At 41.8% G+C, this 16,460-nt stretch overlaps 1 protein-coding gene across 5 annotated transcripts in view; it reads right to left on the bottom strand.

Annotated features, from left to right (window-relative positions):
- The window catches only part of TBXAS1 (thromboxane A synthase 1), a 396,138-nt gene extending 380,201 nt beyond the window's left edge, over positions 1-15,937 (bottom strand). For 2 of the 5 annotated variants that reach the window (XM_029599774.1, XM_029599775.1), the window contains exon 1: positions 10,120-10,264. In XM_029599774.1, coding sequence (XP_029455634.1) covers positions 10,120-10,179 — 60 coding nt within the window. In that variant the 5' untranslated portion in view covers positions 10,180-10,264. Of the gene's footprint in view, positions 1-10,119; positions 10,265-12,074; positions 12,215-12,579; positions 12,728-15,792 lie in introns of those variants that run through there. The other 3 variants (XM_029599777.1, XM_029599780.1, XM_029599776.1) reach the window with 3 other exon arrangements.
- Positions 15,938-16,460: the final 523 nt, after the last annotated feature.

Here is a 16,460-nt window from a genome sequence, read left to right as displayed (position 1 = left end):
TATAAATGGTCCAGACTCCACAAAATGGAAGCCATATCAAAAAGTTTCTGCAACATGTTATAAGACGATAACTCACCGCTGTTATTGAGAATGGGAGAAGAATGTTTTACATGATTTTATATGCAACAACATTTTTTTTAAAAAGTGCCAAAATATAAGAAAATAGCACTATTACGCTGGTATATGATTATACCTGGGTTGTAACAGCCATTTTGGTGGTGAAAACCACATTATATGATACTAGAAATAGCCATATCAGGCATTCTAGCCCCTTGTATGATTAGGAAAAGCCAAGGTTTCATATTTAAAAGCAATCTCTGCTTTCTGCAGTTTTTGCCTACTGACCACTCACAAGGAAAGGGGCAGATACACTTGGTTCTGCCACTCATGACTTATGCTCTTGAGTTAAGGAGCGACTGAAAATAAAAAGTTCATTATCTATTCCAAATATCTAATTATCATCTTTGAGCCTCATATGCAAAATCTGCCAAGTGGGTTAAGATAAAGGTAATGGCTAAAATAAATGTGGTTATCTGGATAAGTTCCATTGACTATCAGGATAAAAGTTATCTGGATAGTTTTAGGGGGATCAACTCGTGCACACAAATTTAGCTGGACAATGTTCAATATGGCACTGTCTGGCTATATGTTAGCCAATCCTCACCACACCACTTTGGGCAGAAAGTCACGAGGAGAAAGGGGGGAATATTTGTAAAGGACAAGATTTTTGTTGGTAAAAGTCAATATTACCCACATAAATCTTGAATATGGACGTTTGTGCATCTCTCCACACAGAGAAAGAGAAAGGAGATGTGAAGCTAAAAAGTGATTTCGTCACCTGGCTGCTCTGCATGCCCCGGGTAACCTTCCTGAGTTGGTGTGCCATGTCCCCTCTCTGGTCCTATTCAAGTTCAGCCTAAAAACCCCCATTTTTGTGGCTGCTTTTAAATCAAACTCTGGCTCTTCTCAATTATAACCTCATCGGTTTATTCATAAATATATTTCCCGAAACTTCCTGTGTGTGTTGTTATGATTATGCTGTAAGCTCTGCAGAGCAGGGCCTGTCTCTTATATGTATTTTTTTTTTCTATTAAAATTTATTAATCGCCTAACACTAAAAGGCGATTATTTAGTTAAATACTAGTTAGTTGTATTTAGTTAATAAAAATTAACTAAATACAAGTAACACTTTTAGTTTCACAGAAACTAAATAACAAAATACCATAAATAACTGGTAATTCCATGCCATAGTATATCATATACATAAACAGTAGAACTTAGACATCCTGATATATTCTCCAAAAAGAGAAAATACATATTACTGACACATCTGTATTTGTTTTATCAAACATAATCAGACACATTCATACCGCGTTATTACACATTATACGCACGGCTAAGCAGAAATTCTTTAAAAGACATTTTAAACTTCTTAACCTCTTCCAAGGATCTTAAATCAATAGGAATAAGATTCCATTGAGTGGGTGCCGCAATGGAGAAAGAAGTCTCCCTCATGACGATACACAAGGCCTTGCACAACATCTCCCCCCCCCTCAACCTAACTTTCCAACTTCAGCAGCACATTCCCAAGAGACCCATCAGAAAAGCATACAAGGATGTGCTACACACCCAGCCAGCAAAAACCTCACCCTTTCCACTGCGCCCTTTCCACTGCGGGTCCCCCATTCTGGAATTCGCTCCCTCCGGACCTCTGCCAAGAACCCTGCCTTTTGGTCTTCAAAAAGAAGCTAAAGACTTGGCTATTCAGCCAAGCGTTCCCCGAGAGCTAAGATCCGATGAATCGAACTTTATAGACGCTGGTCCACCAACCCCATTGTAAATGTGTTTTGAATTGTACTTTATTTTAGCTAATCGTGTTTTGAATTGCAGTCCATTTGTTTCACTGTAAGTTCATTTTCAACCTGTTTCTATGTATCCGCCCCAGAGCAACAGTTCAGTTCTCTGTAAACCGGTGCGATATGTATTCTATACAGGAACATCTGTATATAAAAATTAAAAATAAATATTAAATAATTGTGCCTGACGAACCGAAGGAACCTCTAACAAATTTAATTGAGACGATCTCAAGCATCTCACTGGTTTATGTATATGCAACAATGCATTAAACCAATAAGCAGAATTAGACATACGGAGCTTATAGACTATCACCCCTATCTTGAAGACTATATGTTCATACACTGGTAGCCAGTTAAGTCTACATAAAACTGGCGAAATCCTATCAAAACGCTTTGAGTTAGAGACCAGCCTAGCAGCAGAGTTCAATAATAGCTGCATCGAATGAATTTGACCTTTGGGTAAACCAATGTAAAGTCCATTACAATAATCAATGTGAGGAAATATAAGTGCCCGTACAACCATCGGAAAATCCCTATCACATAGCAGATGTAAACCTACCAGCAACCGAAGTTTGAAGAAACCTGTTTTAATAAGCATTCTGATTTGAGGTTTGAAAGATAAGGTGGAATCAATCAGAATACCTAAACTCTTAATTGGTTTAAGGAGAGAAAATGAGAAATTATTTATGGACAAAGAATCCTGAGATGGAATAGAAAGGGATCGGTGAATTAACAACATTGTGGTCTTGCTGGTATTAAGCAAAAGCTTATTATGTTTCAACCAACGGTTGATGGTATCCATATAAAGAGAAAGAAAGAGTCCACAGTTTCCTGCCATGAATGCTTAACTTTTACATAGAACTGAATATCATCGGCATAGATCTTAAAGCCATCTGTAATGATGGCCAATAGCTTAGTGATAGGGGCAAGATAGATATTAAACAGCATTGCTGAAAGGGCTGAGCCCTGTAGAACCCCAACTTGCACAATGCTATGCATATCTAGGCAATACAATAGAAATAGATAGTAAGCATAAAGCAGCCTAAATAAATATAAAATGAAGACCAGAAAAATACTTTAGGACCTGCCTAAAAATATGATAAATTGCTTTGATCAAAATCCTAGCAACGTTAGGAAGGCTTCTTCAGTCTTTAACAAAAAAATATGCATACCAATGCAGAATAGCAGCAAACAGATATTAAGAACAAAAAAATGGAAAAACAATCAGCGGTGTCGATATTCAGCTGGCCGGCGAGAGGGAAAGTAACCTGAATACCTTATCCAGGATATTCAGAAATATATAATTATATAACCCTGCCACTGAATCAGGCCTGGGTATCTATATGGTACATTTGCACAGGGCAGCAGCAACAGCAGGAGAGGCCACACACATCGAGGGCCAAATAAATAAATAAATAAACAAACAAACAAACAAACAAACAAAGGCTGCATGGCTACCGGTGGCCATGGAACAGCCTGCCAATGTGTGTGCGAGAACAGGAGCCTGCCTGGGAGTTGTGCACACGTCTTCCCCTCCCCTCCTCATTAATCCTCGACAACCTCAGGGCATTTGGAAATAAAAGGTTCCCAGGTATGGAGAGAGGAATTATTTTTATCCTTGTTTAATGTATCTGCTGTTTTGAAATATTTTATTGGTGTTTGGGAAATTTTGGATATTCTATTCATTAACTGGTTTGAAATATTTATTCTTTTTATGAATACTTGTTTTACTGTTATGATTGTTTTGAATTTCTTGATTTTTATTATTTGTTTCTATTTTTTTTTATTTTATTATTTGTTTCTATTTTTCCCCATTGTTGCTCTGCATATAGAGGCTGGCTTGTTGTGCTTCCAGTTGAGTTCTTCTCTGCAAGTTTCTATTTATACTTTCTGATCTCTTTATACCGTATTTAGTCAAGGCTCTGCATATGTGACCAATCTGAGATATTTTGCTGGCATGTATTTCTTGTGTAGGGATCTATAGCAGTCTGATTGATGTTCTAGGGCCTGGTATAATATGTACAGTATTGCCTTTTCATAGATAAGGTTGTTACTGTTTGAGGGCTGGCATTTAGAGTTATTTTGATATGGGAGGTTTACTATATTGGAACTGTGATTCTGTTTATTCATGGCTTTCTGAAAGCAAATCCCACACAACACACATCACAAAAGGTGTAATTCCATTGGAGCTGTGTGTCTTTTTTTGCGGATTTTTCTGGTTGGTACCACACTAGTGCGTGTAAATATAATATGCATGCTGAGATATTTTTGCCTCAGAAGACTGTACCTTTGAATGTTTTTTCCTGTAAAATCTGTTATAAAATATGCTACTATTCAGCAAGGCTCCAGCAGGCTCCCGCGGTATGCAGCCTGACAGCAACGTTCGGCTCTGCACCACGCACCTCGCGGCGTGACTCCGCCCCCTTTTGTCATCAACAGCTCGGCTGGAAGTTCCCGCGATAGCGCGGGAAAAATACTGTATTTAAAGGGAGCTTTCCAGCACAGCGTCGCCTCGGCTACAGGCTTGCTTGTGCTGAAGCTTCGGTGGTTCCTCCCTGCATTCTCGTCTGCTGCCTGCCCCGACCCGGACTGCCTCTTGGACCTGTCTTGCCTTGCTGCCTGCCTTTGGATCGGTTTGCTCTGGAACTCTTGCCAGCTGCATGTCCCGACCAGACTGCCTCCCGGACAACCCTGATCATCTCACAGAATAAGGTAAGGCGGTTCTCTACCTTGGTTCCACCATCAAATCCGTAACAAAATATAATTTTTGTGTGTGTCTGTGTGGGGAGGGGGGGCATGTGTGCAAGGCTTAAAGTTTGCCTAGGGTACTTAATACCTTCCACCGACCATGGGTTCCAGGGGGTGGCACTTGTTAAAAATATAGATTGTTGGAGGGAGCTGGGGGTTTTTTTGTTTCATAGACCTAGTTACCAACACTTAGGGACCTTCATTTTCAGTTTTTTTTGCCCCCCACCGAACAAAGACAAGAGAAAATCAGTGGAAAAATAAGACTCATTTTTCTGAGTAAATATGGGAGTTCATTTTGGTGGACAGAGGCCTGTACGATAAGACAATATTAAGTAGATTTTCCCCATTCATCCACTCAGCAGCATCCCTCTCTCTCCTCCCCATCTCCTAGCATGTCCCTTTCTCTCCCTACACCCCTAAGAAAATCCCTCTTCCCCCTCCCCCCCCCCAGTGCAACAGCATTCCTCCTCACTAGTGGGGGCTCCAGGCTTCTCCTCTCTCCTACAGCAGCTTGCTTCCTGAGGCTCCCATCCTCTACACTTCTGCTTTTGGGCAGGGCCAAGGACCCTGCCGGGAAGTGCTTCTGGTAGCCATGGCCCTCCTCAAAAGCTGCAGCGGCGGTACGAAGCAGCAGGCACTGTGGGGGGGGGGGGGGGGGGGAAGAGGGAGGTAGACTCTCGCGCCAGTTCAGCGACACTTGATAGCAAGCACTTTTCGCTGGCGTGGGAGGGGGACTTGAAATGCTGCAGGTGATTTGACCCACGCTGGCTTCCAGCAGTTGCTGGAGGCCTCACAACGCTGCACTTGCAGCTCTGGAGCTGCTCTTTAATCCGGCTAAAATGAGGGTGAAATTCAGTTTAAACCCATGATCACTTTCAGAAAAATCTGGTAATTTATGGGTGAAAATTGGTTTAAACTGAAAACGAAGGAGGGAGGCAGCACAGTAATTGTTTGCACAGGGCAGCAAAAAAGCTTGCACTCGCTTTGCACCAAACATAAAACACTTTTGTAACTTTAGGACAGCGATTTTCCCATCCTGAATTTACCTGGCTAATTTTATCCAGCTAGTGCCGAATGTTGGTGCCAGGCAGATAAATTTTAGCCATGGCCCCAGAACATCACCCACCCTCTCTCTTTTGCTGGCTAAATGACTGTCCAGGCTAAAATGCATCCACTCAGTGGGGTGGGACGTTTAAAACTCAGGGGGGGCCAATGCAGTAATTTTCGCAGAAAGCAGGCACTGACTTTTCAGCGCCCGCTTTCTTAACGCACACATGGCGCCCGCAAAGGGGGGTGCCATGCAATATATAAATTAGAAGGTCGTGCTAGGAAGGAGGCACTAGGGTCGCTTGCGCGACCTTAGCGCCTCCTTGCTAACGCGACCCGCTGCCGGTTATGAAGACAGACGCCGGTAAACTCAGCCTTGGTTTTCATAACCTGCCTGTCTGCCAGTAATGAAAAACGGCCACCGAGTTTTAATTATTGCTCCAGGCAGGCGTTAATATCTGAGCGATAGACGTGCGTCTGAGACGCACATTTATCTTTTTGCATTTGGAGTGAATGAGTAATTGCCTCATTCCCATGCATTTGCATGTGATGAGCGCCAACTCATTCACTCCATGTCGGACGCGCATTAAATAGACGCTAATCCCCCTATTGCATTAGGGGGTAGATTAGTGCCTATTTAACCTGCTCAGCCGAGCACACTGTATTGTATCGGCCCCAGGGTTTGTTGGATAACTCAAAATGTTACCCGGTCAAAACACTCTGATTACCGACCCCCAATGGAAACAGGAATATTAAAATTATTAGTCTGTGCTAAACTTCCAAAAAGATCAAACTGCCCTTGCCAGAGACACTGGAATGACGACATTCACATCCAGCTGTGTCCATACGAGCACATTTGCACTATAGGTGGGGGAGAGCTCAAGTATTCAAGCTGTAGTTTTAAAGACTGATGCTTAAGACGGTCCCTGGAAGGAAGGCAGATGTTTCTGTTTTGGAGGGATGAATAGTTCCCTTCCTCCCCAGACTCATACTTGCATTATAGAGATCTAGCAAGAGCCAGAACTCCATTCATGAAGATACACTAAAAATATATTACACTAACTGAAACCCATAAAACATTTAAGGTGAAATAGGTATTTCTGTTGAAACATCCATCTAGCCCCATATCCTCTCTTACCCCTTCTCACCTCTTCCCTGTACCATTGCCCTTACTCATCTCCCTTCTCTCTCCTCCCTCACCCCTTTCTCAAATCACGGTTAAACACAAGGGCTATCAGTTTCTTCTGCTGCATCAACTTCAGGTAAGTGAAGCTTCCTGCCTTATTTTCACCATGAACACGGCCCCTGCTACCAATGAAGCCTGCTGATGCTGTATATAACAGCCACACGTTTCTCTAGCTCTGTGGCTTTCCTTGCTGGCTGATGCCCGCTCTGCGCACCTAACCATGGCTCCATTGCAGCGCAGATGCTGCCGGCACACGTGTGGCCCGCCTCACCTTCAATCTTGGCTATTCTCCCTTCTCCGTAGTGATTTTACCTTGTGCACAATCCCAAATTATTCCAGAGCTTCATAAATCATTGTTAATGATAGGAGAAAAAAAAAAAAGCCAGAGAGTTGTGCCCTTTCCTAGGACAAGTAGTTTTTGCCTTCCAGCATAATAGACAGGTTTCTTTTTCTTGGTTCCACATCATACATCAGTGAGTAGGTTCTCAAGGGATTACTCACTCAAATTAAACTGTAAATCTGAAGACGCCACTTCTGAATGGGATTTCTATTCTGTGTTTACAGAAGTACCTTTGGAAAAGGCTGCACTGATATTAATCTGTTTTAAAAAGGTCTACCCAGAACTAAAGTTCATTATGTGAAAACAGAGCAAGGTTTAGTGGAAATACAACCTTGTCCCAGCTTCACTTCTCTTTCCTGACACTGCCATCTGTTTAACAAAGAAAAAAAAAAAGTCTATTCCATGTGTGCACCCTCTCTTAGGGCAGGAATTTACATTTGGAAATGGTTCAAGCTCCTCTTTAAATCAAACACAACACATTTTTCAATGCAAACAAGGTGCCAGTTGCAGGCGCCTATTCACACACTAGCAAAGTCTAGTGACGCAACTTAATTTATCCTAACAGACGGGAGGGAGAAAATTAACATCAGTGTGCAAAGTGCTTTTAATTTAATCGCTAAACCAGGTTTGGGCAGAGTCCAACCAGACTGCCAAGTGAAGGATCAACATATTAATAGATCACAGTCTTCAGATTTTTTTTCCTTAACATATCCTTTAACATTCTTTAAAACACAGGTAGGGCTATCAGGCAACTCCATGTCACCTAGGACAGGCTGAGTCAGTTTTTTGTTTTGGTTTTTTTTCACTGGATGCATGGGGGATAATAGACCTGCCTTTTCTTAGGATACTGGAACTACAACTCCATGCATGCAATGGGGCAAAAATCAGGCCTGGTTCAGGCCTGCAAAGGTGACATGGAGTTAGATAGTAATCCTCAACATATGCAGTAGTTGTACATACTGAAACATGTCGGTCTTTCCCTAAATGGTAACATGATAATTAAAAAAAAAAAAGGCCAGGGAATAGCCAGAAAAGGGCCTATTTTCTACTATGTTACTATTCTCAGTTGCTTTTGTTTGATGTTGAACTCATCCTTTTCTCTCTTTGATTCCCAAAAAAAAAAAAAAAGTTATTCCTATGAGACTGCTCCTAAACTCATAGAAGGGTGTAGTGCTGTGCCCTGCAGCACAGCAAACTTATGGTCAAGTCTGCTGGCCAAACAGGCAAGCAGGGCTCAATCACATCATGGAAGCAACGGTGACCGCTGCCAACCACAGATCAACACTGAGGGCTAGGTTTGGAAGAGGCTTCCCTCAAGCTCTGGGTGCTGGCAAGGGCACTTTTGCCACATGGGAATATAAATTTGGGGTTAGGAGGTTTAAATGGGGAGGGGGGAAAAAAAGTCTCATCCCTATTATTTTGTAAAAGACAGATGAACAAACAGGTAGATTAGTACTATTTATTGTGTGGAATTGGATGAATTAAAAAGGTTTTTATTTATTTTGGTGGGAGGCGGAGGAGAGGAAGGCTCCAGTAATAGTTTTTAATTCTAAGCTTAATGTTAATATTAAGTAGGACACAAGTTAAGGAAGCAGGATTAGTGGTTAAAGCAGGTACCACCACAGCAACTGATTTTGCTGGGCTTCTTTAATTACTTTTCAGTCATTTGCTTACAGTGCAAGTGGAGACATGTTACTGGAAGAGAATGTCTGCATGCTGCTGATTCACGAGGCATTTATGGGAAAATGCATTTTTTTGCAATTCACCGAGCATAAGGGTCATGTAAGAAGGATTACATTTAACCCTTTACACTGGAACCCACTCAAGTACCCTTATAGGAAATATGAAAGGCAGTTTTTGTTTGGCTAGTACCATTTTTTTTTTAATCATGCCTATTACTAGCCTGAAAAATCTCCCCTTCCTTCCTCGAATGGTCTCCCAGGTGCCTTAACTTCACCGATTTACCCATTTCCATTCAAAATTCCCCACCTTGGACTCATCTAATCTCCCCCTTGTCAATAATTCATTACTATTCTCTACCCTCCCTTTTCCTCTCTCTGCATTTACCTTTAGTTTGATGGGAACCTCTCCGTTCCTTTGTCCCAGCTATTCTTGCTTTGGGGGACCAGCTCCCTCTCCTCCTTTTCTGCTCTTTCCCTGCCAATAGGGAAATCCTGTCTCAAATCTAGCTTTGCTTTTCTTGTGCTTTTTTACTAATCTTAGTACATCAATTAAATATTAGCTTCAGCTAAAGTCTTATTTTTTCTACCAACTCCTCTGCTTATTTTGACATTTTCTCCTCCATCTCTTAACTTAGTGTTCTTTTCTCAAGATGGTATACCGTAAATTACTTTGGAAAAGCCATTCCCGTATTAATTAAGCATATGTGCAGTGATGATACTAATTTCTTATCTCCACTTGGTGAGATACTCTGCTTTCATAAAAAAAAAAATATATATATATAGTTCTACCAGAGGCTCCACAGAGCCCCCACCAGCATTCTCGGTATGATAATCTCTCCTTGAAAGTCAATCATGGTGATGTGCTCCCCCACAGCAGTATTAACATCCTTAAGATTAAAAAATATATATTTTTTCTAAAAGAAAAAGGAGTCTCTTTGCTGGCTTTGAGCTTTTGTTGGGTGGGCAGCAAGGTTTAAAGTACCATGAGAAAGGGAGCTTTCAGATGCTGCCCAAACTAGTCCAAAATATAAGGAAAAATAACTTTGAATATTAAAGTTACTCTTTCCTCTCAGAGATGTATGGCAGCATTTGTGCACAGACAGGATTTTAGCATCTCTGATTTTAAAGCATTTTTCCTTTCCCCCATGCCCCCTATGGGCATCCAACCTTTAAAAAAAAAAAAAAAGCATAAGGGGGCCCATGAATGGCCTGCAAACAGCCATTTTTTCTCTCCTTTAAATCACTTTTTATATCACATACCTCTCCGGGTGTCTGGTCTGAGCAGTTACAGGCACTGAAGACCGACTCAGTGCAACTCATTTATCAGTTCACCTGTTGCCTTCTCTCCCAACTAGTGACAAAGCACAATGGATCAATTTTTAAATGTTCTTTAACCTTCTGTTTGTGTAACTGTTTGCAACATCCTTTGAACAGCAGCTTTTTTTCTTTTTTTAAACGAACTGCTGGAACAATAATGAGAACTTAACTATCAGCCTGAGGCAGTGCTGATGTGAAGGTGTCCAGCCCTAGGTGGTGACATCATATTCTTCACCGCCCCCCCGCGTCACAGTGCTTGCGTCACCAGAGCTCCTTTACCTCACCAATCAACGTATCCCAACACGTGACTCCTACAATTTCAACCCTGCTGCCCAACTCCTCAGTGTTAAAAAGAATACCATCTTCACGTCCAGCAACGGCACCCTAGGTGACTGCCTAGTCTTCCTAATACCTCACTGCAGCCCTGGCCTGAGGCATTCTAGGATGATTTTTAAACAGAGAAAATGACCCCCAGATGACACAGAATTAGCAGATCCACAAATTTGTTGCTTTTCTGGCAGTTTCTGAACCAGCCAGTAGCTGAATTCAAACTTCCTTGGAAAGTTTACTACCAGTATGTTAATTTGCCCATCCAGTCTGCCGCTCCATGGAACTTAACTCTATGCCTTCTATTTAGGGTTTTAAGTGCAGCTCCATGAATTATGGGGATGACAGGGAATTACAAAATCCACTAAAAATTGGGCAGATTTTGCCATTTCTTCACCCAGTGTTCAATCATATCACAGCATTCTTTTTATAAAAGCAAGATGGTTCCACATACAACATAATAAAGGCAGCACATTACTCAGAGTCTTGATTTCTTTTTTGAGGAAAGTCGGTATATAAAAACATGTAAATAAATCTATGAATATAAGCAATGTTGTAAAGATTTTCCTACCTTCAGATTTGGCAAATTAGAATAATTAAGCAATAAAAAGTATAACTTTTTTTTCTAAATCACACCAACATTGTGTAATGATCCTTTGGCAGGAAATATAGTTTTAATTACTTTTTGTGGGCTGACTGAAAATCAGAACAGGTATCTCGGCACCTTTTAGAACCATTCTGTTTTTCCAATACCTAGAACAATGATTCAGAACAGAAGTCCAGGCTAGGTCCTGAACGTCTGAAATAAGCATTCCAGGATCAAGAATATAACTAGCAGCTACCCAAGAAAGCTATTTCAAGACCTATTTGGAATCCTCTCCAGGATACCCAAAAGGCATTTTAGTGACAAATGCTGGTGCAGATAACAATCGGAGGTTTCTGAATGCCGTCTCTGGGTACTTAACTACCAGGCTGTTCACGATAGGTGCCCAGCTGTTCCAAAGTTCTAGTTTCCACCCAAATCCTGTGTAATGTCAATGAATATATTTGCTCTGCTTTTTAATAGGTTGTATGTACAAATACAGAATATTTTTTCTATATGCCAATAACGTAGCACCTTAATTTAGAACTATTTGGAAAAAAATTAATTCTAAGAGTCTGTAGTAGATTAAGTTCTTAAGCATGCTGCTTCAAGCAAAAGCATCCTGAGAATTCTAACATTTTGTCATCATTAGTGAGGAGATATACCTCACTAATGCACGTCGGATGCATTAGTGCATCCGACGTGACTAGAAACTAGTTACTCTACTTTGAGGAGTCAGTCCAGTAACTCCGGTTAATCAGCCTGCTACCCGGGGCTTCCTACAGCTCGATCAACTTTCTGCACGCCTCTTGGCTGCAATAGACATTCTGGGCACACCTTCCCTTGAGAAAGCAAACCGGAGGGGCTGGGCTCAGAGAACCACCGGACCCCAAAACTAATATACAAAGCCGAGAACAGCAGCAGAGGGAGAAAGTCCTTGAACTGCAACCTTTCAGCAGCCGCTCCCGGACCTGGGCTACCTCCTTACCTTAAAATCTCCTCCTGTCCCTTCTCAGTTCTTCATTCACTCGCTGCGTCAGGCAGTGAAAACTGCTGCAAGAAGGTGGAGACCCGCCCACGGGGGCTATCACGGTCTCAAGTTAGGAGGAAGATAGTGGGAGAATTCCTAGGCTGAAACAGGTAAGCAACCTCATAAACTACAATCCCCATAAGACATAGGATGAATGCGGCAAGCAGGAACCCAGGGGTGGATTGTGGGAACTGTAGTCAGTATTCAGCGTATTTTGTTTTATGTTAGGCGGGAACATGTGCGAACGGGAAACAGGTGTCTATTATTTATGTTCAGTGCCAGTCTAGAGGAAGAGGTGTTCACCCAAACAATCATGTGTGGCTAAATTACACAAAAATCAAGAGGCATACAACTAAAATGTAAAAAATGCAATCGATCGTCAAATGTAAAAAATGGTTGGATTAAAAATCATGGAACATTATAGGAAAACCCAAGCTAAAGCCATTCAAAAATTCAAGCTCACTGTCGGTATTGTAGTTAGCAAACACCGATTCACCACTAAGAGAGGCTCCAAGCCACCGCAACTACAAACTGTGGGAGCCGCTTCTCTCTCCCCAGATGTGTGTCCGCCTAACTGCACCGCTGCAACACGGAACTCTTAATGTCCGTTCCGGGCGTTTCCCTAATGCTCATTTTCTTAGAGATAACGTTTCCCCAGCAAGACTGAACAGTCGGAGCAAGCCAGGCTACAAATTCTCTTGGTAGGAGCCAGCTCTTCCTCCCACCGCTATGCTGCTCTCATTTAAAAAAGAAAAAAAAAACCGACCGCCATTCAAAATCTCCAAGCAAACGCCAAAGAGATATCCCCTTCTCCTTAGGTGGATGACCAGATAGCTCTATTTCAGGTTTAGGCAGTTCATTTTTTTTCTTATTCTATCTATAGCTTTGCAGTTCTAGTGTCCCTGGAAGAAAAAGGAGCTAACGTAATAGATGTAATGCAGCCCACTCCAGGACTGATTTAACTTGACCCTTTTCAAAACAGAGCGGTTTAATCACTCTACTTTTACCCTATGGTGAAAACAGAACAAAGCTAATAGTTTTGATTTTAAAATTTCCTTATTTCCACAAATTTAAAATCAACACAAGTCTCCCTAACAAACAAACAAAAACAAGCAAACATGGGGATGGCCGGCCAACCAACCCCATTATGTTTCTGGGAAACAGAAATATAATGGAAAACAAAACCTACATTAAAGGTACAATGTACACACGATTTTTTTGTGCCTGCCAATTTCCTCCTGCTCCTTTGAGCATCCAGCTCAATCAGAACCAGCCTCTATTGAACTATGGCAACTTGATCATTTCCAACTATCTGGATGTTTTCCCCCATTATTTTATTCTTCCCTCCCAGGCAGATTGGATGGGCATTTTGGTTCTTTATCTGATGTCATTTATTATGGTACTATGTTTGCTTAACCCAGTTATTGCGGCAACAGCCCTTGACCAGGTGTGCCTTACAGAGGCTAGTAATTATGGCCCCCTATGTCTGCCCGCTAAATGTCAAAATTGCACAATGATCAGGACTCCCATGGGTTGTGAATGTTACCGCTACAACCTCCCTAGCTCTGATTGGCCAGAGACTTGACTTGTGAATCAACCCCAAGCTCTCTGCATGCCACTGGGCCAGCCCATAATGTATGTATTTATTGTCTCAGTTTTATAAATCAACATTTTCACATAGTGCTTGCAGCAATGTACAGCAACTAAAATAAACATTTAAATAACATTTAAACACTATTAATTATCAAATGTAATAAACATACACCAGAGCAGAATCAATCCAATAAGTCATGGTAACGAACATGTATTCATTTCAAGCTGCATCCCTTTATTTTAAATTGTTAATGGATTAGGACTAAAATCTATTTTCTTAAGAACAAATTTCATACACATTTAAAATACAAGCATATTATAGAGATGATACAAATTATATTTATTTGTTTATTCCTCCTGGACATAAACTGCCAGTATGAAAACCCAAAAGGATTCTTGGAATAAGAGTTATACAGTAACGTAGCAAATGAAGGCAAGAAAAAATCAAATTGTCCCATCTAGTCTGCAGAGTTGCAATTGTTCCACTTGGAGAAGGTGAGTGCACAAATTCCCATACTAGACCCATCACCAAGTTCCCCACCCCATGTCTTTCACCTGAACCTTCAACCCTTTTTCCACTACTGCCCTCCATATCAGTCCCAAGTATACCCAGAATCGATTCAAGCACCATCCTCCATCACCTCCATTGGTAGAGTATTTCAGGCCTTGTCATATTCCTCTATGATTCTTGCAAGACCCAATGCTAAATTCAACATTCAGGACCTCCTCTATGTCTTAATAATTCCTTGAGCTTCCAAAATGAGTGAAGCCATTGTCCAAAACATCTGAGCTCCCCACTGAAGTTTGGGTTTAAACCATGGTCACTCCATGCAGGTTACACTAAAGACTCCTTAGAAGCCTGATGAAGCCATACTACCGCTGCCAGGGCTGTAATTGCCACTCCCTGCAGGTTAACCCAGTGCCTTCTTGGAAGCCCAGTGCAGCAATACCTACCACTGCTAGAGTTGTGACTGCTACTTTGTTTAGATTATCCCAATGCCTTCTTCCCTTGGGCTTTTTTTTAACATGTGCTGTTTTGAAAAGAAACAACTACCATTTCACCAGCATAAGACATATTATACATTTTAGCTATCATATATTGCAACTCTTTGCTTCTTATCACCCTGAGATGCTCTTCCTGACGTTTTTCAGTTCTCCCTATGTATTTGAGACTACAGCTGCATGTTATCTGATATATCACAAATGTACTATCCTCGTTAATAAATTGCCACAATTCTTGTTTGTCATCATCTTGTTCGTGTACCCAAAAATGCCTTATTTTTGTTGGCATATATATAGACATTACAAAAAAAACCACATTTGAAGAACCTTTTAGGTCAGTCTAAATCTGTCCTCTCGTTTTCTAGCATTTAGCACATACTAGAACAAAATCCCTCTCTTTAGTTGCTGCGTCTGTGAAAAGCAATCCTGATTGTTCTGGTAATATTTCTTTTGTAATTGTGTTACTCTTTGTAATTCCCCAGTGTCATTTTAGAATATTTTATACATATAATTTATTATCTGAGTTCTAAAGTTGATATTGTGTTGTCGCTGCTTTTTATTATCCTCTTTCACTTTAGGGCCAGATATGCCAAAGGATGACTCCCATGTTGTGCCTATGGGAAAAAGTTTATTACATCTGGCCATAAATAAAGTTGATCCACCTATTGCCTCTATGTTTTCTTTTGGCTTTATTCATATCATCAGTTTAATAATCATGTTCCCTGAAATCTGTACTAGAGACCTTTCACTTGTTCCTCATTGGTTAATTTTGGGTCAGACTAGCGCAGAGGGGCTGGCCAGGCAGCGTTCACAGCCTATAGTAGACGGGAGTCACAGCAATCTCACAATGGTGACCCCTAAGGTCTTGCTAAGCAACCGACAGGGCAAAACCCCAGCAGGGGCTTGAACTGGATCCTGGGAGTTCAACCCAGGAGTTCTAACCACAAGACCAGCTACTGACCTGGAGCAAATTAAAGCAGTAGAGAAAAAGGCCCTGAAGGCCACAACCCTAAGTTATCAGGGATTGGCTGGGGCTCTGTTAAAAGGGGTTGCTGAGAAACTAGAAGCAGTTCGCACCAACCTGAAGGCCAATCAGCCCGCTTGTTATTGAGCCGTCTGTATGCAGAATTCTTGCTACCAAGTCTCTGTTCCAGTCTGATTCCAGTTCCAGGCTCGTGCAGTTCTGGTTCACTTCCAGCACCTGCTCCGGGGGAAGATTTGCTGCCTTTCAGTTGCGCTGAATCTCACTCAGCAGAGAACAGTCTTCAGCTTCCTGATCCAGCCCCTCCTCTCCAGGCAGCATGCAGGAAACAGGAGAGCCTGCAGCAGATAGAGCAAAGGGAAATCATTTTGAGGAAACTAGGAAGGGCTGAGTAGAGATCCTTGGAGGATGAGAGGGGGACTGGCTGGGGAATGTATGTCTCTGTATGAGAGAGAGGGGATTGTGTTTGTGTGTACGAGAGAGAAGTAATTCGTGCGAAGTGTGCAAGGCCGGTGCAAGCATATTTGGCACCCTAGGCAAACCTTTGGTCATTCTCACACACACACACACACACACACACACACACACACAGCACCACTCTAGACCTCACACTGGCAGGATTTGACACCCCCAAAATCTTGGTGCTCTAAGCAACTGCCTAGTTTGCCTAATAGACACACCGGCCCTGTAAGTGTGTGTATGTGTATGTCATATTGGGTAGGATGCTAGAGAGGGAATGCAAGGAAAAGCAGGACCGGAGCACGGTA

The sequence above is a fragment of the Rhinatrema bivittatum genome, chromosome 4 (assembly GCF_901001135.1).
Source record: "Rhinatrema bivittatum chromosome 4, aRhiBiv1.1, whole genome shotgun sequence".
In the NCBI taxonomy this organism is placed as follows: Eukaryota; Metazoa; Chordata; class Amphibia; order Gymnophiona; family Rhinatrematidae; genus Rhinatrema; species Rhinatrema bivittatum.
The sequence above is the reverse complement of the archived record's forward strand: the minus strand, read 5'-3'. Positions and strand labels throughout refer to the sequence as shown.